Genomic DNA, 26,338 nt, shown 5'->3' on the forward strand with positions numbered 1-26,338 from the left:
CTATAGCTATTGTGATCCGTTACAAGCACTAGATTACATCTTTCCATTGTCACTAATTCTGCATTTTGGCAGGGGGAAGAATAAAGGTTTGCTGTTAGTGTTGCCAAGCAACTAAAATATGAATGACTCCAATTTCTGAATTTTTCTTGTAAGATATATATCGGAGGGTTTCTCCTGCCTTGGTAAGAGGCAGTCTAGATGAAGTTACACTCCATAGCTTCAAAAATTCTAAGATTAGTAAGTAGCTTAATTTCTCCCTGTGGAGTTCCAGTTTGAAACCAAAGACACCCAGGGTTTTCATTTCACTGTGGATAAGTATAAGAATGACATCACAGAAGATTGTCCAAAAAAGAAGAAAATATGCCAAATCTCATGTCTTGTGAAGACAAAGAGAATCTGCTGTGCCTTAAAAATCCCGTGTACAGTTCTTCATGTTTGCTGCTGTTTGGTATACTTCCTCTGAAGTATCTTTTCCCAACTGATGGTAGTGCTAAGTAACTACTGACATTTGAAAAGATTTATATTAAATGAAAGTGTGTGGAAAAGATGAAGTGGGGATAGACTTAAGTGTATTTAAATTGTGTTAAGGTTTATGCTTGGGGATAGGTGAAGAGAGAATATATGCTCTGAATTATTTAGCTTGGGTTGGTTTTTTTTTTTGTTTAATTTTGTTGGTTTTGTTTATTTGTTTGTTTTTATTTTGTTCTCATTTTGTTGTACATCCCATAGTTTTTTACTTCTGTGGAGCTTTTTCATTTTTCAGCAGCAGCCACAGATCTCCTGTAGACCTGCATGGGTTTCAGGGTCACCTCACCTGCCCTGAGTCATTCATTTCCTCTCAGAGCACATGTGCAGAGCAGAGCCACAGCTTCTTTCTGGATTCCTGATGTGTTTTATGCCTAGGAAGCCGGAAAGAACTCCAGCAGCAATAATGGAGAGTGTTTCTTTTTCTGCAGCCCTGCACAGCCAAGGTGCAGAACAGCAGTTGGATAGTACCAATGCCTGGCATAGAAGATGCTTTCCTGTTGACACTGGCTTTGTATCCATGTCTGCAACAGTGGAATAAAATATTTGTTTATTTCTATACTGTAGTATTTTTGAGGACTTGCTTTAAAAACTGTCTACCTGTTTGATCAGACAGACCTTGGGGTTCCCAGGTATGAATGCATATTTGAACTAGACAATTGTTCTGTGTCTGGATGAGATGAAAAACTCACAAACTTCCCTGACACTCCAGTTTCCAATGAGAAGAAACTTGGACATATTGGTCACAGAAAAGTTACTCGCTTCTCTGAAGAGGTGCTGGTTTGGAGTGGTTAAATAGACAGTATTACTATTTGGGGTAAATTTGAACAGGTAGCAGGGATTGGCTTTTTAAACCTATGTTCCAGTGGATAAGAGACTGTATAGGCTGAGAACACTTCAGATATGAGCACTTCATAGGACAAAGTTAGCAGCAGTTTGAGGAAGTGAATGTTCCAGCTGTTCACTTCAAATTTGAAAACAAACTTTTCCTTTATAAATGCTCATTTTCTTTTGGTAAATACAGATTAGTTTTGGTGCAATATCTCACTATTTTTTTGGTTTGGTTTAATTTTTTAAAGGAGTTGATGACCAAGCTGATAACGGAGACACCTGACCAGCCAATCCCATTTCTAATTGATCACCTTCAGTCCAAGCAGGGAAACCGTGGTCAGCTGCAGAGAACATTGTCTGGCTCTGCTGCCCTCTGGGCAGAGAGTGAAACATCAGGTATGTTATGTTTTGTGTGCTGGAAAGGGCTGGTCTCCAGTATAATCTTCCCACAGTTATGTCCATGATTTCCTGGATGCACATGCACCTACTGAACAAGTACTGCTTTATACTTTTGAGCATGCAGAATAAATCCTGTTTGTCCAGCAGATACTGAATTTGATATACATTGCTGTCTGTCAGCAAAACCTATGTATGTATCATGTGAGTATGGATCAGAGTTACAGAATGGAAACAGTCCCAATCTCAGTGAGAGAGGTTCCCTTGCTGACCTCTTTCTTTGTTTTCCTTTTCCCTCCCATGGTGTATTTGTGCCTGTGATTAACCTCTATTGAGGTATTTTCCTATCATCCCATGCCTTAATGAGGAGATGCTATGCTTTATAACTCCAGTGTGAATAATTTTTGATTGTAAATCTTCAGAAGCATTAAGACAATATTCTGAAATAGTATCTGCTCTAATTGTAGAGTAGAAGTCTTGGTTTTCATATTCTGGTACAAGCTACTATTACAATGTTAGTTTTGTGTATAAAAATTGGCTAATGATCTGTTTCAGATATAGAGCTTAAACAGTTACTGATAGCCAAAGTGTTAGTTTACTGACAAGTCAATCGTTTATATCAAATGTATAGTTTTAACATAGCCAGTAAAACAGGGACATAACATGGACTTCTTCATAACAAAAAATAGACTTTTTAGATGAAAAACATATTAATTTCTAAGTTTTGATATTTAAAACGTGGAATAAATATAATAAATATAAAATAAATCAGAAAAAGGAGAAAAAAATAGCTGTCTGTAATTTGGATTTATATACTTTGGGGTTTTTTTGATTAATTATTTGTAAGTCTTTGAAAAATGACCCTACAAATGTTATGATTATCTAATTTGATTCTTTTGACAGAAAATAAAGGAACAAGAAGAGATTTTAGAAATTATGATAAGCCTTGGCAGGTAAATGCAAAAAAGCCTAAAAAGTCAAAGAGCGACCTTGCTGTGTCCAACATTTCTCCACCATCACCGGAGTCCAAGTCATGTAAGAAAACTTCACTACATAAATAATTTGTGCATATTTTCCAACCTATAGTATGTTTTTCGTTTGAGTGAGGTTTAAAATGGAAAGCAAACTGTGAGCAGATGAAATGTCTATATATATATGTTAGACGAGTTTGATTCTTGCCTTAATCTCACTTGAATTATGAATATTTTATAATGCCCTATGTTGTCATCTGTAGATGGAAAAGATTTCTGGATAGATTGATTAAAAAACAGATTAATATCTGGGTGTCATGCACTATTTTGTGTTCAGATACTGATTATGGTTTGATGTTTTAGTTTGCACTGCCATTTTGCACACGTAAAATCTGTTCTGTTGATATTGGTCTTAATAGATTTTTTTTCTGTGTGTCAGGCAGTTCAAAACTATGAATTATGAACAGATACAGTTCAAGGTATGGGAGAAGTGTCAGCAGAAAAGGTCTACTGTTCTGAGAGTTGCTGCAGGAATCTAAATGTACACTGAAAGAAAATGCAGAGTAGAAATAGAGTGGCTGAAGAGAATATTGTCAACTACCTGTAAAAAATCAGTGAAAATGAAGACAACAAGCCTTAATGAAATATAGCTCCTGTGTACTGAGTATTGAAGAAATCTAATTTTTAAGCTTGATTCTTAATGCTGGGTTTTTTCACAAATAAATATATCTACAATATGCATACATATAAAAACTATACAAATATAGTTACATACCTGAGGAATTGTTTGTACAAGATTTTTCTCCAAAATAAATTGAAAAATGATATTTTCTTCTGTTGACTCTTGTAGCTTTTTGATACTTAATGACCAAATCTTTATAACTCTGAGTGTGATTAGGTGTACCAGATGAGAACAGAGATATAGTATGCTGCATTAAACAGTTAGTTGTCTTTCCTATAAAAGCAGGATGGGAAAGTCTAGACTTCAAAGGAGTCAAAGGAAAATTGCCCAGTGACCTCACTAAGTCACAATACTACACAACAATGAGTAAAGTAAATAATGATAAACTTATGCAATAGAAATACTTTTGAGTGATTAATAGTCTTAGTTATGAAGCATTCTTTACTGAAAATAAATAACTGCAACAAATAAAAACAACTCTTAAAGGTAGCTGGGTCCCATTGTACGGGATTTTGTCAAGATTATATTTTTCTAGAAATGGAACATTTGTCTCTGTTTCTTCTTCATGAAGCACATTCCCTGCTCCAAAAACACTCCAATTTGGTCATCAATTCCACTGTACCTCTCAATGGGCACATGAATTTTTAAGTCTATTCAAAAGAAGCATGTGGATTTTAGTTTATTTTCAATAATAGAGATATCCAACTAAATGCTCAGTCACGCAAATCTGTGTCTAGTCTTACAGATTTGCTGGATAACAGCAATTTATGGAGATTAACTGTTAGAAACAGTGGCCAAAAGGTATTGTGAGCTGTTCCTGTCATCATACTGTGTTCCTTCCTTCTGCCCTGTGCTTGCTTTTCAGACTCTGTGGTATGCATCATATAATTTTCATGCCATCTCCTAAAGATCTCGAGTTCTCTGTCTTTATCCCAGATAGAGGGGGGACATCATGTCACTCCCCTCAAATGTGTGCCTACTGCAAGTTCTGTGCTTGTTGGTCCTTAGGTTGTCCCATTAGAGGGACAAAGAGGAGGCTGGGCATTCTAAACTATCAGGTCTCATGTCGAACAAGGAATTATTTTATACCTCTGTAAGACAACTGGAGTCAAGGATCTGTCCTTGTGGGCTGAAGATGCTTAATAATACTCTTCAGTTGGTAAGACTCACTCTCAAGCTACTCAAGTCTAGAAAGTGTGTGGGAGTGCAGCTTTGCCTACAAAGGAGGTAGAATTAGGGTGTGCTTAGTGCAACTGGACATTCATAAATGCATGGCACTACATGGGATTGATTCTAAGCATGCTGAAAGAGGAGACTAATATCATTGCAAGGCCATTCTGTCATCACTGAGAGGTCATAATGATTGTGGGATGTTCCTGATGATTAGAAAAATGCAAATATCTCATTTATTTTGAGGAAGGGCAATCTGATGAGTCTAACCTCATCCTCTGCAAGGATTATTGAGCAAACTATCCTGGAAGGTGTTCCTAGTCACAAGGAAGAAAATGTGGTTAGGAACATCAAGCATGGATTTATGAGACCATGTATGTCTGATCAGATAAACACAGTTGTCCTCTCAGGTGAAATAACTGGCCCTGTAACCAAAGAAACAGTGATGGATGTTTCATACCATGACTTTAGCAAAACCTTTGTCAGCTTCCCGTAGTATCTGTATAATTCAGTTGATAAGATATGGACTCAATAAGTGGACAAGATTATGTATGAAAAGTTGACTCATCTGGTGGATTCAAGGGATTGTGTCTAGCAGTGCAAATTCCAATTGGAAAGTCTATCTTTAATGGCATTCTCAAGGGACTGGTAGTGAGATTGCCATTTAGAAGAATTTCCTGATGCTTGGACTATGAGATAGAATTTCTCTTAGACTTGAAGGTGAGACCAAATTGTAGGAAGTGGTTGGTATTCTGCATAATATTGGCTGCTATTCAGAGGGATAGGACAGCAGAATGAGCTGAGAGGAACCTCTTGGAGTTCTACACAGTCAAATTCAAAATTCTACATCTTGGATGAAATAACCCTGAGCAATAGTGTAAACTGGGATATGTGTGTCTAGGAAGTAGCTTTGCAGAAAAAGATGTGGGATACTGATGGACAAGGACTTGGCATACAAACTAGCTGTGGCTCATGGAGTGCTGAAGGTGACCTGCATACCAGGCTGCAGTAGCAAGAGTGGAGCCAGCAGTGTTTGTTTTTGGCATAGCATCTGGAGTACATTGTGAGAAACAGTGGTATACTGGAACAAGTCCTGTGGAGGTCCAAGATGATGACAGGGTTGGAGCATATGATGGACAAGAAAACGATGAAATAAATTGGTTTGGTCATACTGGAGAAATGAAAGCTCAGGGGAGATTTCATTGTTACCATCAACCAGTATGCTGGAGGATGAATGAGAGGACATAAATTTGTCTTCTCAAGAGTGTTTAGTGAAAGGACAAGAGGAAACAAAAGTTAAAATGCAAGGGTAGTGAAACACTGGAACAGGTTGTCCAGAGAGGCTGTGGAATTGCCATCATGGGGTATATTTAAAACTGAACTGAGCAGTCTGAGCAACCTGCCCTCAATGGACCAGTCTAGGCCACCAGGCCTGGCTAGAAGACTTTGAGCTCCTTTCCAGCCTAATTATCCTCTGCTTCCAACATTTGCTGCTTATGCACTTCCATTGTTTTTCCATAACAGTGATCCTAATTAATCCTATTGTTTTCATTACTTACACCTGTAATTAGTTGTGTCTGCAACTTTTGGAAAATACTTTGTGTATTTGAACTACATTTTGTTTTAGTTGCTATCACAGAGGTTGGTTTCAGACATGTGCCTTTTTACCATATCTCGCTTCTCTTATTTTCTGCCAAATAGATTAATATTCTTATATTAATCTATATATGTATATATAATATGTATATATAGATTAATATTCTAACTGTTCTTTTGACATTTCTTTCTTTCTGCCAAAATCAAGGGTACCATATAACCCTTCAACTACACAGATCAGCAAGCGTGTTTAGAAGGAATTCTGTCCAAATATGCACACCATATTCCATTTGTTTTGTATCTTCAGCTTCTACCTCTTGTACTTTTTTTTCCCAAAGCATCTCCAAAGAGGTAGTAAGGACTCATCTGAGATACAGAACATTTTGGACCTGCTGAGACCTAAAGATTTAGTCTCAGATTTGTGTTTAAAAGAAAAGAACAAATCCTCACATGAAGAATCGAAAAAGCACTCCCCCAAACTGCCAAAACAAACCCAAAATGTAATGGACTCCATCAGCTCTGTTATGTTCTGTTTCAGAATTTTTGTCTTGTGACTGTCTGCTTCAAATGATTCAGAACTTGTACATTTATTCAGAATTGTTACTTCACAGGAATCTTTGGGAACATGAGGGTATTTGATTTGTTTAATTAGGAAATTTTTTTTTCCCCTTAGCAGAATGATGTTGACTGTGGTGTGCATGTTATTCCTGCACAAATGTCTCTTCCTTATGCTTTCTACTTTTTTACTGGAAAGATACTTCCACTTCCTCGTGCCTGTTATGATCTCAGGTGCACCTGAAACACACAAACAAGCATTAATACCTAAGCCACCTGACCATTTGTTTGGTATGTACAAAACCAGAGTTAAGCAGAAGCTGCTGCTGTAGTCTGGCAAGGAAGAAGCTTAGTGCTAGGAGTGTTTGTGTATATATAAATGAAATGTTTAAATGATCACATTCTGTATATGAAGAAAAACAAATTTGGAAGTTTCAAAATAGTTTGTAAAACAGACTTTTTGTTTCCCAGCTAGCTACTTTTAGGCAAAGTAGGTTGATCTCTTCATCACCTCTATATTAAATGACATCACAGATCATCCTTTCATGCTGCTTCAGTTCACATCCCATATGCAAGTACAATATTGCATGCTTCTAGTTGCTCTCTGTCAGTGTAGGACTGTAGGCCATCATTCTTTTAGCCTTTTTATATCCAGAACTATGTAAAACAGTTTGGATTTATTATGAAAGAACTCAAATTTGAATGCTATTACAGAATTTAAATGCATGAGTAATTTTACCTTCAATTATATTATACATATTTTTGTTCTTTGAGATGTAAGATGGTCATACAATGCATTAATGAAATATTGCATTTAATGAGCTACTGGTCTGATTCAGTCTGCAGATCATGCATTGAAAAGACTTGTGTGGGTAGATAAAACCAGTACTGATCTTGTACTGTCATCCAGTAGAAAATAAAAGTGTGCTGATTTGTGGCAGAATTCATAATACAATTGTGAATGAATCTAATGTGCATTTATGGCCAGGGCACACCACCAGAAAATCAGAAATACTGGCAAGTGTGTCTGTCCAGTCTCCTAAGATGAGATGGTAAAATCTCAGCTCCATAAAGGGAAACTCTACATTTTTCAATACAAATGCTACAATGTAGATGTAATAAATCTTCTGAATTGTAGGCATATATTTTCAAGAGGAAGTGTTCTATAATATATAACACTATAATAAATCTATCAACAGAGATGAGGTTGAGGTGGGTAATGTAATAAGAGATTTGAAATAACTGATACGATTTTGTGGAATGAGTGAGTGTAATGAAAGATGAAGGTCGAAGTATAATGAAAGGATTTTGCTAAGTGTGTAGTAACACATGCACATAAATGATTAATGACACACTTCATGCATACAGAGGAGGATCATGTATTTGAAAAGATTCCTAAGAAGGGTCATATGGTGTTTGTACGGTTCTGAATACTTCCAATAAAGCCATTCATTTGAAAATTACCAGTGCTTGTTGATCCTACAGCTGAGAAGATCAAAGTTTATATTTTGAAAAAATCTGTAAGCAGGAAGAAAATGAACTTGAAAGAACAAACATGGTCCACATGATGCTAATAAATAGATACTGTTTTAGTATCCATTCATTATTTGAAAGACTAGGTAAGTAGGAAGAACTATGTCTTGTCTAGAAGTTACAAAAATTCCAGTCAGTTCTAATTCTGTTTAACTTCTCCCTCTGTTTTGATTCCTCAGAATCAAAATCATGGCATTGAAACAAATTGTATTGAAACATAGAAATAATTCATGACAGTATATCTATTTTAGTATCTTTTCACTGAAGTACAAAATGGTTCAGTAAAACAGCTCAGTGTACACCAGCATGCAAAGCAGATTTCCACCATTATCCATCTAGTGAGCTGCAGTCCAAGCTTCCTGTGTTTGTGAGACATTTCTCTGAAATTAGCAACCAGGTCACTGTCTTGAGCAAATGTCCTTAATTTTCAAGAACAAGAGTCTTGAGACTTTCTCTTTCCTGATATAAGTTGGTCCATATACTTGGCAGTTGTTGATCCTGGAAGCTCCACAGCTGTCAAGTGGAACTTATATTTGTTTCATTCAGCTTCTGTTCCATCACAAATTTTCCTTCAAAAGTGTATGGTTTCTCAAAATTCCTTTTTTGTTTTGAAAAATGTGTTTTGTTTCAAACCGACATGGTATCAAATTCTAGGTTGTGGAAATTTTCTGCAACCTGAAGGCTCCGAGGTTTGGTCATCCTTTTATATGGTTTTACTATATTAAATTGCTGCCTGTTTGTATTCTGGTGCTACTGTGAGATTTTTTTTTTTTTTTTTTTTTTGTGGTAAGTTCAGCATAAACATAGAAAAGTCTGTAATACTGCTACTGAGTGATGCTGTAGAATATAGTGTTGGCACACAGAAGGGTGATGGTAAGATGACTGCAAAAGGCCTCAAAAGGAGCCTGTGATCTCAATGTAAAACAAAGGTGGGTGAAAATAGAGAGAACTCTTCATAGAATTTCTTTACTAGTTTATTAAAAATTATATTTTTAATTTTTATTAAAAATTCATTTTATAAAAAATTATTTTTATTTTTAAAATTTATATTACCGTTATTTCCATATATTACTCATTATTTCCATTGTCCAGAGAAGGAAATACATTACTTGTCTTTTTTGAACACAAAGCAGAACAAGACTGACACTCCAACTTGCTTCTCTCTTCCCCTCTCTCCTTACTGAGAGTTCTTGTGTCCCTTTCCTTCTATTCTTATCTCTATAGGTCTTTCTTGATGTCTCTTTTGTCTTCTGTCTTTGAGAATGTCTGTAATTGCAGTCTAATATATTAACTTCCCTAATAGCCAGGTTCCTGAGTGGGTGTTACAGATCAGGATATACTCTGGGTTGTCAGACTCTCTATAGATATCTGTTTTGAAGATGAGTTGGTTTATGTCTACAGGAGGTACAATCGTGATATTTGTGAAAGAAGGACTTCAACATAACTTTGTCCCATTTCTTTATTTGGAAAAGGTGACTATTGATTTACCTCCACAAAGGGAAAGTTGAAGTTGATGCAAAGTGGAGCAGATTCTGTAATCACACAGAGGGAAGTCAGCATTAAGGCAAATTTCAATACCGAGTTATTGAATACATTTTGTAATAGCCGCCAGACTTGATGTCTGAGCCTGATTTTCCCATACCATCATAAAAGCACTCTGAAGTTCCAAATTATCACAAAACTACCTTTTTAGCACAATCGTAGGAGTCTGTAAGTTACCTTCTTAGCATGTAGTGAAAATGATGTTTATGAGCATAGATTAGTTGACAGCTGTCAAAATAGTAAACAAAAATTTTGAAGCAGGCTGGGATATATTGGATATTTTAAGCTTTTCTTTGAATTTACTTTTGAGTGATCAGCAAGTGGTAAATCATGGTTGGTAAAAATGCAGCTAAGTCCTTTTGGTGAAAAGGTGGACTGGACATCATCATCTTCACACTAGCATGCTAATGCTGTGCCCAATGGAGACAACCCAACAGTGGCATTTTGGGGCAAAAGCAGCAGCTCACTTACTTCTGAACACTGAACTTCTAGAAACAGCATTGTATTTGTTTTCATTTCTACAAATTGCTCAAAACGTTTATGTTGTTCAAAGAAGCTCTGTTCGTTATGTGTCCTATGTATCTCAAGACACTCCTCTTCATTGTATGTAAACTTAGCTCAGCAGTTGAGAAACTGTTAAAATTAAAGGCCTTGGTAATAGATAATGAGCAGCAGACTGTAAGCTCAGGTCTGTGCTTCCCAAAGGCTGCTGAGTTTGTTTAAGTAGTGAAATGAAGATTGGAGGCTGTAACAGGAATGATAAGGACTTACTTTGCTTTACTGTTTTTATGAGCTGTGTTATCTACATTTTATAATTTTTGGAAAAGAAAAAGATCATTTTAAAAGCTGTATCTAAAATAATTTTTTTCTTCATGATAAAATAACTAGCAAAGCCAAAAGTACCAGTCGCTTATTTTTGTTTTGAATTTTTTTCTTATTGACCCCTAGGCTACACAATTCTGTTTTGTTTTAAATGATATACCATCATGTGCAATAGTTTAAATATATTTTTTATTGCATTAGTTTTAATATTTTCAATTACTAATGTTAATTATCCTGTTTAACATTAATTCAGTTGCAAGAATAATTCAGGTATGCATTTGTTCTTAGATGTTTTTACTTTGCATTGACCAAAGAAAATATTTCCAGCAGTTAAAATAAAAGGACAGTTAAGTAATTTCCACCCAAGATACTTGAGCTTGTAATCTCACTGTGCAGATTTTTTTCTACTGTAGGAATCTGAACTACCAAATCTAAACTTCATCTATATATCTGTGTATATTTAGTGCCAAGGTCAATAGAGCATCCTAAATGGGATTGGAAGACAAAACCGGAGAACCATGATTTTGATGAACTAAATCATATTCTTCAAGAGAGCAAAAAGCTTGGAAAAGCCCTTGAGAATCTGTCTCGCAGTAAGTTGATTGATTTTAGTTTTTTAATGTAACCATGCGGCCTGAATTGTAATTTGGAAGTATATATCAGGAAGGTGGTCTTCATTTAAATGAAGACCAAGGTCATTGACATCAGCAGTTACATTCCTGTTGATAAGGTTTACAGTCTGAGATAGTTCAGGAGCTTTCCTGGAAACTGAAACTACTACCCTTGCGCCATTTTTTATTTTTTTTTAACATTAGTTTTCTACCAGTTTAGTGAGCTGAATTAACTCATAAAGAGATCAACACAAGGAGCTGATTTACTAAAAATGGTGGGAACATACAGCAGGGAGATTGCTCCTTTGTGTGGTAGTTAAATGGGATTAACCTTTGTAAAACCTCAACCTTATTGATGGAGTTCAGACCTGTTACTGAAAAACATTTGGCTATTTTATATCCTTGATTTCTTTGACTTTCTAGTTTTCAAAACAAAATATTTTAAAGGATCTCACATAAATGCTCAGAAACATGAAATACAGTTATTTTGTAATAAACCCCATGTATTACCCTTTAAACACTCATGTAATGGACAGCTCTGAGGCTTACTGGATATAATCAGGAATAGCTACTCTTTTTTTTTTTTCCCTTTTGCTTGCTTTCTTGTAGAAGAGAATTCTGAAATACACTTGTGGGAGCAAATACTGCTAACAATTTTTAAAGTATGAAATGGTGACAAGTACTCCTTCACTATGCTACATGAAAACTAGGTGTGGCATGATCTGGGAGATATTTTTGTGAGAAACATTTATTTCTTCTCTCATTACATTTTATCCCTGGCAGTTCTTGATTCACTGGAGAATTTACAGATGGAAAGGCCAGAGACAGAGCTGAATGAGGAAAGGAAGATTTGTTTAGCAAGGAATTTTGAGATTCAGCATTTTTCCAAATTGTGCCAAATACCCAAAACTAGTTTTCCCAAGTCCCACTCTCGCAAAATGTTTTAGGTTGATCACTAAAATTATATTCTGAGCAATTTTCAAACTTGTATTATAGTAGTATAGTTACGGAGCTTTTTTGAAATACTTTTCCAGTAAATTAAAAATAAAAATTTCTGCCTGTAAGGAGCTAAACTAGCTCTGGTCAGTGTCTGATTTGCAGCCTCTCTATTGCTTGTGATGAATCTGAGTGCTGTTTTCAAGGTTTTCTTCTTCAGAGACTTGTAGCCACAAAGATACAGAAACAATATTTTAAATTTCAGAATGGAATATTTATTCACTCTCTTGAGATACAAACCAATCATATGTGAGAGTTCAATAATTAATGGCTAAATCCACTCTTCAATCCTACATCTGTCTTTCCTTCAGAATATTGTGAAGTTTCCACTTTTACATAAAACTATACCTCTACTTCCTTATACCTAAAATAGATTTTGCAGCATTCTGTACATCTCCTTGCCCCACAGTTTTCTAACTGGGGCATTAAACTGCAGCTCTTCTGAGTCCTACACTTAGACTGGGTGAATGTACCTGGTCACCATTGTTGGAGCCTGTTTTTCATAGTTATTTCACAAACATTCTTCACCGTTTCTTGCTAGAACTTGATGCTTTCTTGTGTTTTGTCAAGATAATACAGAATTTGAATCCCATCCACTAGAGTGCTTTAAATCACTCTCAGTCGGATAATGAGTTCACTTTCATGAATCTGCTCTCTATTTCTTCATCCAGATCATTAATGGAAATATTGTCAGACCTCTTCATGATCCCATTTCAGATCTGACAACCAGCCCTTGAAAGCTACTCAGTAAGTGTTTTTCTTGCCACCAGATGTTTTTCTACCTTGCAGTGTTTTCACGTAGATTGTAATTCTCGAATTTTTTTTCACTGAAGTACCATCTAGGATAGTAAATAGTCTTGTATTTTGCATCTGCTTCTTCCTCTTACCCACTAGGCAAGTTTCCCAGTTGAGAATGCAATTAGACTAATTTGATGCGATTCAGTCTTGATAAATTCATGTCAGCTCTTTCTTATCGCCTTTCTATTCCATTAGCTGTTGATACATTATTTATTTAACAGTTTTGTCTATGATTCTTGCTGTTGTCTGATTTAGGCTTGGTGGTTTGTAGTTCCCCACATCTTCCCATTTTCTTATTCAAAGATATGTATGTGCCCTTTTCTGTCCTCTTTGTTCCTGAAAGACAGTTGCTAAAGGATTAGAGATTTCATCAGTTAGTTAAATGCTCTAGAGTGAATTTCACAAGAGTCTGAACTGGAATGTCTCTAAATCACAAGCACATCTTTCAGCTTCCCTTGTCTGGCTTGCAGTTTTTCCTCTTAAAACCACTACTGTTAAGCATCTGGCTGCAGTTGACTTTTTTTTTTTTTTTTTTTGTAAAGACTGAAGCAGGGAAAGTATAGAACACTGGGAATTCTTTATATCATCTCTTACTTGCTTTCCTTCTCTTTGATGTAATAGTTCTGTATTTTAATTTGTTCTCATTTTCTAGTGTATTTATAATATCTTTTCTTACGGCTTTTTATGTTCTTTTTTAGTTACTCTGCACTTTAACCTTTTTTTCTTGTTGGTATCACTTAAACACTTGCATCAGATTAATTCTAAGCTGTATGTCCTTGTTTCCAGGTTTTGTACTTCTGATTTTCACTTCAAGAAATAAAAAAAAATATTACTGTTATTTCTTACATTTCAGCATGATATTGAGAAACCAAAATGGAAAATATGAAAATTGTTTAAGAAAAGAAAAGGTAGAATTTTGAAAATAAATTAATTTTATTGTTCTTGCAGAGATAGAATGTAGATTGGACATAGGAAATATCTTATGGGCCTTGAATGAATAGAAGGTCTAGGACTTTAAAAGTATGAGGTGCATGAAATTTGTTCTCTACTGTACCCAAACAAACATCCCATGTGGTGAATTTTAAAAACGCCATCACAACATCCCACATCTACCTCTCCTGATTCTTGTCAAATCAAAAAAAAAGAGTGACGCATGAAGTGAAATGTTTGAAGTTAAATTACTTTTCCATCAAGTCCTGGAATTTGTTTACATTTTAAAGATAAGTTTCTTTTAGTGAGTTTCTGTAACTTTGATGCCTGTTAGGCAGTGGACATAGCCTGTGAATTAAATTCTGATTTCTAATGCTTCATTTACTATACTGTCTAGATACCTGCTTTGAGACACACTTGTATACTTCATGCAAAATTAGACCTGCCTGTAAGATTTGGAAGGTGAGACTTGGATATTTGGTCTGGTCTCTTCTATATTCAGTTTTAGTGATTAAAACTGAACTTGCTTTTATTTGGACCCCTTCTCCCAACCACTATCAAGAGTGAGTAATTCTGTGTTTTAGTAGGTCTGAGAAACCAACAAGCGACTTCACACTCAGAGGTAAAAGTATCTGAGGAGTTTTGAGAGTCTGGAGAAGATTATTAGTCTAATTATGGTCCAAGTGGGGTGGAGCTTGCTGATTTAAGTATACCATTTTTCAGAGGCTTACCCACATGGGAGAGCTGGATTATGTTTGCTTCTTCAATCAGCTGTATGTCACTGAACTGGATTTGTAACTATCAAGTCATCTATTTAGGGAAGATTTTGAATTATAAAGCAATTTACAGGAATATACTGCATTTCCCTTGTGCATATTTAGTTTTCTTTTATTGCAAGAGTTCCTACCTTTATTGCTGTCACCCTTCTTCCTGAGCTGATATTAAGGAAGAAGAGCTCCATCCTGTTTCAGATGTATGCTCTTGTATTTCACTTTCTGGCCTGTTTGCCTTTAAACAGAATTAACTCTATATAGCTAAGGATCTTGCTAATGAATATGCCTTTGTCATTCCCTCATTTTCTGAGGATGGAAAAATAGATAACAAGGTATGGAAAACAGTGAATTATGAAAGTTTTGAGTAAAGGAAAATTGAGGACTAAATCAGTGAGATCATGCTGCGATTAGTTAGAAGTCTGCATACCTGATGAACAACTTTGCATCTTTTACATGAACAGTTAAGGATTAAGGTGCATATTGAAAATACGTGCGTATGTGCATATTGAAGGTAACTGCATTTGATGAAAAAATATATTCTGCTATGAGATAGGCACTCTTTCATAATCACAAGTAGCCTTTTAGTGAAGGTAACTGACATTTTGTTAGTAGTGTTTGAATCCTTGTTTAGTCCAGGTGTACACTTCAGATCAGAGGGGAAGAAGCAAATTTATCATGCTTTGGATTCAGTTAACATTGTAAGGTCAAAAAATGCTAATAAGTTAACATTAACCAAAATTATTTAATAATGAATCCAAGTCAGTTTTAGGGAATCCCAGAAATGATGGTATCTATGTATAACCCAAAGGGGGAAAATCCTCTTTTGTTTCTTAATTTTGAAGGGGAATAATCAGTAAACAATCAGTAAATGAGAAAACCATGGTTTTCCATCTAGTAGGAGATACTGCTAGAAATTCATAGTAAATCATGGAATCACAGAATTCTGTCATTCTGAATTCACTGAATTCTGAATAGGGTTGGCAAGGACCTCTAGAAGGCATCTGGTCCATCACTGCTGCTCAAGCAGGCTGATCTAGAGCCAGGTATCAAGGCTCTTCAATACCTTCAAGAATGAAAGATTTCCAAGTCCTTCCAGAATATCTCAAACAGTTATTTACCATAATGTTAGAATCAGTTGGTGTTGTTTATAACTATATTAAGAAAGGCAAGCATGATGTTATCTCTTTAAGAAAAATATAAAATAGTAAAATAGTAAAAGTGTATGTTCTGTTTATATTTTACAGGGAAGAAGATAAGCAACAAGAGTAAAAATCTCATAACTAGGGGGGTAGAATAAGTTCTAAACAAAATCACAATATGTTAACAAACTGCTAAAATCATATCCTCAGTTTTGTGGATGAACCTGCGAGTATGTGGGATGTGAGAAGATTTATATATACATCATGAACTACTTGAATGTATTTAGTAGTCTCTGACAAACATTAGAATAGGGTTTCATTTAGAAGCTTCTACACTGTCGGAAACTATTAATGATTTACATTCCGGTCATAGAAAATGAACTTCAGTTGAATGCCACTAACATTTATTGAAGCCTGACATTTCTGATGGTGGTGATCGTGATGATATAACTGTGAATGCACATCTTCAGGACACATAACTAAATTTTGTCAATTGCTTTATGAGGGGCATTGTCTTAAGACACAATATGTTAGTATTTTTTTTTCAATTGTATATAGTTGATCTGAAATTGAGTCTATAAAGAGTCTAAAAAGATGACTTCCCTTTTATCAGTTGATCATCTAGCCCTAAATGTGTTCTGCTAACTGAACCACAAGACTAGTCATCATGTAGAGAATTTTTCCCTTCTTCTCTTCAGTCTGAACTTTAAATTCATGTTATTCTTGTGTGAGATCAATGCTTGTGATTTATTTTGAGATCAACATTTTTAGATAAGCTCAATCAAACCTTTAAGGAAGATAATTTTATCTCAGTACTACAGCTGTTATCTGATACTGCCTTTGCTCATAAAATCCACTTGCTTTTAGTATGATGTATGAGTAATAACACAGTATTTTCTAAGATTGAAAGAGGAGCAATATGAGCATAAATATTACTCTTCAATTATAAAATGGGGCTTTTATGGCCAGGAGATCACTGCTACTTTAGTTAAAAGCATCATTTTCCTGCAGATGTTTTAATCAACTTTATGAAAGTATATGCCATTCTGATCCAACCTCTCCTAAATTTCAAGACTAGAGTGTCTTTTAGAGTTTCTTTGTCGTTTTCTTTAGTGTTTACCTTGCTAAAAGTTTCTCTAATGCTATTGCAGAACTGGTATTTGTGTGACTGTCATCTCGGATATAGATATTCTGCAAGTCTAAAGCAGAGATTATTTTGCTAGGGATTAATTTTTTTATCTTTTTTAAAGCCAATAGGAAGAGGAGGGATTAAATCCATGTTTTCTAGACAGTGACTATAAGATATATACTGTGCTCCTGTGTTGATGTGTGGTGCCTTGAAGATGACAGTTTTTCTTGTTTTAATGTGATAAAGTGTTGGGAGGAATATTATCCTTGTTCAAGACAGATACTACTATAAAAAGTTTAAAGTTTTGCCTAATGATATGAGGACATATGCCCCTCATTGCTAAAGTCTCTGGGGTGTCATTTCAACATGCCTTCACAGAAAATCTCTGAGTTACTACTGGAGGAAATATGTCTGATTTTGAAAGTGGTAAAATGACTCTCTGTAGGTAAAGGAATATTATAAGAATATCTATTATGACATTCAGCAAAAAAGATATCATTAAGTTCCTACACAGAAACGAGTGATATTTTTAGGTTTTTGTGTAGTTTTTCTGGGGGAGGAATGCTTTGTTTGATAAAACCAAAGCAACCATTTCATGTCCTTTATAATCCAAGAATGGTGTGAAATAGTTTCAGTTTTCTTTGTTTTCAATACATGGTTCATACAGGGACAGGAACATACAGTGCTGCCTGCTGCAGTGTGGCACAAGGTTTTGCCATGGGAGATGCAAGTATATCTAAGATGGCCTGTCCCATCAGTAAGAAGAACATAAGCATTCCCTGAAGATTTGGAGAATGCATTGGGGCAGTGAACTGCTGGATAGTTGATACATGATACAATAGTTCTGTGTTTGTGCTCAAAGCTGCAGAATTAATAATGGTAGAATAAGAATGCTGTTTCTGTCCTGGAGTTTGTCACAGAATCTGTGACATGCACTATGAGGTTGACAGTCCAGCCATCTAGAAGTTCCCTGGCCTAGACTGATCCTGAGAATGAATTTGGTGAAGTTAGAGTTGCACTGGGGTTGTCTTAGTATGTCTAAACTTTGAATATCAAAAGCCATATGTCAAATCCAGAAAGCTTTGTTTGGCAGGTAGGAAAACTGGCTATTGGGAGCTCTGTGGCCATCTTCTGGATGTTTAGGAAAATGCATAAATATGTCCTTGAATATTGAGTTAAATAATGGTAGTCTGGCATACATTAAAGTAGTCGTATCTTATTTTCTTATGATTGGATGCACATAAGTCTTCTCAAGTGTACATTGTGCCTTTAGGAAAATGCAAATCTTAAAAAAGCCCCTCAACAAATTTTTGTGTTATTTCTTCCTGTAATTATTTAAGGACCACAAATAAAAGCAAAAGTGGTAGATATCTCTGAAGTTCCAAAACTTTCATTCTTACCAGAACACCAGATCTGTAATTTCAGGTGTGTATAGCATATGAAAATATTGCCAGATTTTAAGCTACTGTAAATCTGATCAGGAATAATGCAGCAGTTACACATTTTATGCCTTGCCATTTCATAGAATCATAGAATGGTTTGAGTTGGAAAGGACTTCAAAGATCATTTAGTTCTACCCCTTTCCATGAGCCTGGGACACCTTTCACTAGATCAAGCTGCTCCGGGTCCCACATAACCTGGGAACACTTCCAGGGAGGGGATATCCACAACTTCTCTGGGCAACCTGTTCCAGTGTTTCACCACCCTCATAATAAAGAATTTCTTCCTAATACCTAATCTAAACATATCCTCTTTTAGCTTGAAGTTATGCCTTGTCCTATCACTACATGCTCTTGTAAAAAGTCCCTCTATATTTTTTTGTAGTCCCTTTTTAGGTACTGGAAGGTGCTATAAGGTCTACCCGGATCCTTCTCTTGTCAAGGCTGAACAAACCCAACTCTCTCAGACTGTCTTCATAGGGGAGGTGCTCCAGCCCTCTGAGCACTTTCACGACCCTTGCTCCAGCACATCCATGCGCATCTTTTTGGGGGCTCCAGAGCTGGCACACTTCAGGTGGGGTCCCACAAGAGTGGGTAAAGACAGCAAATAACCTCCCTCGATCTGCTGGTCACACTGCTTTTGATGCAGCCCAGGGTGTGGTTGGTGTTCTGGGCTGCAGGTGCACACTGCAGAGTAATGTCAAGCTTCTTGTTTACCGACACTCAGATGTCCTTCTACCCAGGGCTGCTCTCAATCCATTCTCTGCTCAGCCTGTACCTGTGTTTGGGAGTGCTTTGAGCCAGGTGTAGAATGTTGCATTTGGCCTTGTCGAACTTCCATGAGGCTGGCACAGCTGCCCCACCTCTCAGGCCTTGACAAGGTCCCACTGGATGGCATCCCTTCCCTCCAGTGTGTGAGCTGCGCCACACAGCTTAGTGTCATCAGCAAATGTGCTGAGGGTGCACTTGGACCCCACTGGCCATGTTACTAATCAAGATAATAAACAGCACCCATTCCAATACCATCCCCTGAGGAAAGCCACTCACCACTGGCTTCCACTTTGACACTGAGCTGCTGACCACAGTTCTTTGGAGTGTGGCCATCCAGCAATAACCCTCTGAATGATCCACTTATTAAAGCCATGTCTCTCCAGAGTAGAGACAAGGATGTTGTATGGGACGATGTCAAATGCCCTGCACAAGTTCATGTAGATGACATCAATTGCTATTTTTCGAAGAGACCTGAACTGGTGTGGTGCCTTTTGATTTGAAAATTAATTTTATGCTGTTGAATTGAGAACATCAAAGTTTAAAAATCTCTTTTCAAAGAGAAATAATATCACTGAGTGGAGACATTAGGTATTGGATAAATAAAACTCTTCTGCTAAGAAGTGCATATGTAAAAGCTAGGCATTTTAGACTCATGGAATTGTTTTTAACAATGTTCAGTTTTCTTTAAAAATAAAGTTCATTTCTTGCTAAGATAGAAATGAAGCAGAATGTCCTAAGCAGCAAACCTGTACTGTGGAAGATACTCATTCTAGACTCAGAAGGATTTTATTTTATTAAAATATAATTTTAATAATAAATTACATAAAAATGTTTTGAGAGGTGGCTTTTACATCAAAGAAGATGCTGTAACTCTGTATTGATCTACATCTTTATTTCTCCATAGTTAACATTTTGCTGCTGCAGATTGTCATAGGGATAGAAGACTGGGAAGAGAAATCTAAGATAGTCATATAAAGAATGGTTTTAATAATCCATGCTAATTTTAAGAGGCATGTCAAACAACTGATTTAGTATTTTAAATATAAAAAACCTGTAAGGTAAATGCTAATACAGAGTGAGATACAGTTTATAGGCAATCTGCTTAAAGTAGACATGATAATAATTAAACTATAATAAATATTGATAAATTACATTGTTGTTACATTATTTGTTAGATGTATTTCATATAATCATAGCATGCCAAAACTTTCTTGCAACTAGAGAGTATATTGTTCTTCCAGTCCTCTTCAAAATCCAAGCTAGTGACAGAATGAGTGCTCCAGCTGAGAGAGGCTGTACAAGCATTAATAGCCCGTCTGCAGATTTGTTGTTGATCAGAGATGGCACTAGTTGTGGCTGTGGAGCATTTCTGAAGGACTGTAGAAACATGTTCATACCAATTATTTCATTGTTCAGCACCCTTACAGCACAGAGAGTTGTTACTTCCTAAAGTAGAAACAAGTGCCCTGAATTTGTCTGTGTAATTCAGCAGACAACTGAGTGGGCTGGATACTTGTGATGCCTGATCAAATTTGAGCACCAGTAATTGCTTGTAAAAGGGAGGATTTTTTTAAAGACATGAAATTGGCAACTAGCTACCTAAATAATTACCACGTTAAACCTTGTCCATGAGCCTTAGCTGATGGTGGGAAGCAAACTTCTCACCCCTTTAGTTGGAATGGTAAAAGTGGTTGGTCTATTGTATAGCTGTCAATCACATTATGATATAAAACTATGGCAAACATTGTCTGTGAGAAACACCTTCTATAAGAGAAAAGGTAAAGCATACTCCTTTTTTTCTGGAGGATTTGCCTTTGACAACAGAAGACCTCTCCCAAAAAAGACAGGAGAGTAGTTTTAACAGTTATCTGTCACTCCGTGTCTTGCAGCAGGGCAATGATGATGCAGCTTTAAAATGTCCTTCTCTACATTCATCATTGTGCAGAGTCAGGCTTTAAATGCTCTAAGCTGGGGGAAGTCAGAATAGTTGTTCATAGTAACTTTTATTCTAACAAAGCCATAGAATATAAGGATGAGTAAACTAGATGTGTCAATTTTTCTTGTGTTAAGAGATTTTTTTGTGATTAGGATAAAGCTTTGATAGAAAAGGTTACAGTCTGAAGAAGTGACTAAAGTGTCATAAGATTAAAAGTTTTTAGTGTATGGACATTTTGGCTATGCCTATAAATGTTTTACTTAAAACTGTAATGTTGTTTCCATTTAGTAGTTTCATGGAATGGGCTTTCCCTTTGTCTCTAGTACTCTATGATTTTATAATGCCGTTTTCCTATTTAAAATATATAAAAGGTAAATGAAAACAATTATAGAAAGTGCAGAAAGCATAATCAATTGCTTTTTGTGACCTATATAAAGAAGTGACAAACGGGTTTTCTTTTTGAAAAATGCTGCTGTCTGGATACTAGCAATTACATGAACTGGAGACAGCAACCATTTCTATCACTTCTTTATAGAAATTCAGCTATTTTAAACTGTCAGTGTATTACTTGAAAATCAAGTAACTGACAGTTAACCTATTTGACTACTGAAAAGTCATGAGTCTGCTGAGGATTAAGAAATTAACAGAAATCCTAAATACTCCTGTACAATAATTGTGACTGTCTCTAGTTTTGTTCTCGGGACTTGAGATTAAGGCTTCTTTAGTTGTTTTGTGGGTTTTTTTTAATGTTATGGTAAATATGCAAGAGTTTTAATTTTTTGAGGAGGTACTTTGTGAAAACTGGAAAACATATTATTCCACCTGACACCTGCGCCCAAAAAATGATGTTGAAAAATGATGTTGGGATTTTCTGTCTACTGCACACAGGGTGCAAATCCCCCTCCTCTCAGAGTCAGCCAAGACATTTTGTGAATTTGGCAGTTGCAAAGAAAATTGTTAAGAGTTGGGCACACACTAACTGTGGTGCAGTAGTGTCTTGGAACGAAATAAGAGCTGTTACATCCAAATTTTTTTGGGGTAATGGAGTTGTATTATCAAACACTGAAAGAGTACTGTTAATATTAATGAGGCTTAAGACATAAGAAAAAGTCTGTGTGACTGACATGGTAAATACCACCTCCAGAGGAATCACTGTGCTAAGACTGCTGTAACAAGCTCCTTAAAAAGTTTCTTCCTCAGAATCCTTTTTGTTTTCTCTTGACACCACATTAGAGAGAGAGAGCTAAAAAGAATTTGTGGGTTTAATTCTGTGATTGCAAAGATCAAAGATTTGTAAATTTGTAAAATTTTATTTTGGCAACATGTCCTCAGAAGCTGCTAATTCTCTACATGCTTGTCTAAAAAATACAGTTCATTTTAGTGTCTTGTTACTGTTTCCAGTTTAGTAAAGAAGAAATTTGAAGAATTCTGGTCAATTCAATTATTCAGTTCAGTCTCTTCTCTAAATTTAAAGTAAGTTCTAGGGAGCAATAGGACTTACACAAAGCATTTTACTAAAAGCACACTCATTTTGATTATGGATGTTTTAAAGTTTTATGTCTTATATGTAGTTTAATCAGAGAGGTTAGTAGAGTTTTTTGACTGAGACATATAGTAGTGTCTGCAGTTTTTTTTCCATTTGCTACTTTGTACTTTTAGTACTGATCTCTTGTGGCAACACAGGCAGTTGAGTAGTAAAAAACACTTAGCATTTTTTGGAACAGATTTTTGGAAATGACAGGATTGCCTTTTATATTTTCTTTTACCATACTTGAAATATATATATATTTTTAAGGAGTAAGTCGACATAAGATAAAATTGCCTTTCTGTCCTCTTCCAAGTTACAAAGATCCATTCTCAGGGATATGTGGAAGCAGAAGTAAAGGGTCCCAATCTTCAATATGGGGAAATAAGCCTGTATCAAAACCAAACGAGCTATATTAACATTATGGGAAATTGCTGACAAAGTAGTTTGACGGTTTAGAGAGTATATGTGGTTGTAGAATGACCTTGTTTTTGCAAAATGGATCTGTGTGATGGAGAGCTGGTTCATAGAGCCAGGTCTTCAAAGATGAGGTGAAAAGAAGCTTGATTTAGGTTTTTACTACCTTCAAGAGTGCAATTATCTTCTTTCTAGAAGATGTCCATTTGGGATTGAAGAAATTCATAATATCTTAAAGTCTGGTTGATGCAACCTGGTTATTATATTATATGGACATTAGTGTTGTGTCTGGGCTAAGTAAAAGTCTGAGGTTATTAAAAACTGGTTAATTGTAGTGAGGGATACAAGGATTAGTCAAAACGGATCTTTTTCAATTTGATCCATTTTAGTACTATTGAATTACTGTAAATATTTATTTAACTCCTGCCATATTTCTTATGTGTTGATGAGGTCTTTAAATTATAATTGCAGTGCTCTTAGCACTTTGTTCCTTTAAAAATAGAAATTGCTCTAAGGAATTCATCTAAACTGAGAATTAGCCAAGTAGAGTTAATGATGAAAAGCACAGTAAAAATCCCCAAAGAATTCATGGTATACCAAATAGTATAGACTTATATATGTATATGCTTACATATTAACTTATACTGCTGTACTCTTTAGTGTGATTTTAGAAAGAGTAACTCTACTCAGCTGATAATACATATTTTGCAATATCATCTCTGGCATTTTGTCAAAGAAGGTGTCTTTATAACATGATATGAGTTAGAAAACAATTTTCAAGTATGTGTTCTTCCTATGTATGGGTACTTCATTTATTTTCACCACCAGGAGAAGCTTTTCTTTGTTTTTTGTTCTAATCTGGAAATTTTCTTATCAAATCTCACAAGAATCTAGGAAATGCTTGCTTCGAATCTATCAGAATTTTCAACATGGTAGCATTATATATATGATCACTTAAGCACTCCTTGTGATATACTGATGTTTGTAATAAATTAAACATTCTGAGACCAACTCTGCATATTTAACTTGCTACAGAATAGAATAATTGAAACATGACATGATGGAAGCAAGCATAGGAAAGCCTTGGGCAGGCATCTGCAGAAAAGATGAGCAAATGTACAAGTTCTTGGTCAGAGGATTTAGGAAACATTTTGCATTCTATTGAGAAATTTTACTTTATTCTCTGAAGTTCTGCCTAGTTTTATAGGATCATTTCCACTTTGTATTGTGAAAAAAGAGAGAAGAGATATGTCCATATTGCCCTGTAATTGCAGCATAATGTGTCATGCATGCTGGTCAGGGTGAGATTTGCATAATAAGGTATCCATTGGTAAATCTGATATTGCTGATTTAATTTTAGAAAGCACATAGAAGTATGCTCAAATTTGTTGTCACTTTACTGGCACATCTGCCATTTTCATTTCCATAGTTTTTTGAAAAGTAATTTTGATAATACTGCAGCTGAGGAAAATGAAGAGTGTATTATTTCCAGGCAATTTCACTAATGGAATGAAATATGATATCTTGTATGGTACAGCAGCATGCAGAGGATTGTATGTATAGTTTTCAGATTTAACCTTACTTTTACTTACCATAGTAAAATACATGTATAGAAAGTATTTTTCTAAATTTTTTTAATCTGTTTTGTTTTCAGGCATTGCTATTTCTGATGAACTCGATAAGGTAAGACTGATAAGAGATGTCTAATGAACAGTACAAAGAGACAGATGATTGTGATAAGGCACATGCTGCTGTCCTGGCATACACGTGTCTGTTCTCTTGGGTTCAGAGGAGGTTTGGGTATGGAAGGCTATATGGGTAAGTACAGTATGTGTGGATACATTAAGATCTTGACCAAGGATAGGCTGTCAAGTATGGAAAAAAAAGTCACTGACTTTGAGACTCTTAATGAGACCATGGAAATACTTCTGATCTTGCCACCATCTTTGCATAATACAGTCTCTTGGATTACTTTGTGTACTTTTGGAAACATTTAGCCTTGAATACTTTTTACCCATGAAATTGAATTCTGCATTCTCAGATATGATTTGTGAGAATATTTAGAAATTATTTTTACTGCTCAGATTTACTCAGGAAAGCACAAGGCATAAAGATCAGTCTTTACCTCCTTGCTGAATGCAAAAATGGTCTCTTCTGTTCTGGCCATTTTTGATACCTTACACATTTAACATGAATTTTAATTCTAGATGTATTAAATTCTACATTGAAAGAGTAATCAAGCTAGGTTTATTTAAATACTTAAGGAAGCAGAACCAATTTTTCTTCCCTGTTCTCAGCCATGAGCAGCAGTGTGCTTCTAGTGCCGAGCAACTTGCATTGTGTTCTTGGTGTGAAACCATTGCTTTCAGGAAAATGAGTTCAAAAGGTATATAAGACACAAAAATAATGCCTAATATAGAACAATATAATTTTTTAAAATAACTGATGTTTCTGCTGGTCAAATGAGGACAAAAATTCTTCTGACACAAGTGCATATAAAATATTTTCACTGCATTCTCCAAGGAAGGCCAGTTAAGTAAAATGATATATGCTACCATGCAGTCAAGTGCATATGTGGCTGCCATTTCCAAACTATAGCCTAATTCTTCCCCTGTTTCCATAACTGAGCTTAGAAGTGATGGTAAACACAATTAGAAAGTCCTTCCATTAGAACCCTAACCTTTAAGAATACTCATAAAAGCTCAATTTGTTGTATTTTTGTTGTTGAAAAAACACTATAATATATTCTTTGAAGGAGGAAAAAGCAAATTTAGGCCAGAGCCTGGTCTCACATACTTTTCTCATATATATTTTAGCAAATAATTTCTGGTTGGTTTGGGTTTTTTAACTATGATATCTTATTGTTCAAAAACATTCATGTTTTTTTAATTTAGTTACTTGATATGAAACTGAGATGAAAATCATAATTGGGGAATTTCCATAGGATCCAGCCTTGAAGGGTCAGGGCTATTTTGTTACTGGAGGGTGGTAGGCTTTCTAAAATAAAACTTGGAATTAAGTTATATACATTAATTTAATAGATTTAATGTTCTTGAAATTAAAAGTTATTTCTACAATAAATAAAACCCCAAACAATTAAACTCTTTAGCATGCATCATTTGTGCACTACTGCTCAACAGGCTTTCAGCATAGACTTAGAGAAGAAGAGTGATTTTTTTATCTCCATGATCTTTAGTGAACTACAGTTCTATTTCTTGTTTGATCCTTAAAGAATTTTTAATTCATGTAAA

At 35.5% G+C, this 26,338-nt stretch overlaps 1 protein-coding gene across 7 annotated transcripts in view; it reads left to right on the plus strand.

Annotated features, from left to right (window-relative positions):
* Nucleotides 1-26,338, plus strand: part of C1H8orf34 (chromosome 1 C8orf34 homolog) — a 148,719-nt gene that overhangs the window by 21,420 nt on the left and 100,961 nt on the right. For 5 of the 7 annotated variants that reach the window (XM_088176012.1, XM_088175971.1, XM_014873007.2 and 2 more), the window contains exons 2-5: nucleotides 1,605-1,752; nucleotides 2,656-2,787; nucleotides 11,088-11,216; nucleotides 24,742-24,770. In XM_088176012.1, the coding sequence (XP_088032138.1) occupies nucleotides 1,605-1,752; nucleotides 2,656-2,787; nucleotides 11,088-11,216; nucleotides 24,742-24,770 (438 nt within the window). The remainder of the gene's footprint in view (nucleotides 1-1,604; nucleotides 1,753-2,655; nucleotides 2,788-11,087; nucleotides 11,217-24,741; nucleotides 24,771-26,338) is intronic. The other 2 variants (XM_088175999.1, XM_088176004.1) reach the window with 1 other exon arrangement.

The sequence above is a fragment of the Sturnus vulgaris genome, chromosome 1 (assembly GCF_052056855.1).
Source record: "Sturnus vulgaris isolate bStuVul1 chromosome 1, bStuVul1.hap1, whole genome shotgun sequence".
NCBI classification, from domain to species: Eukaryota; Metazoa; Chordata; class Aves; order Passeriformes; family Sturnidae; genus Sturnus; species Sturnus vulgaris.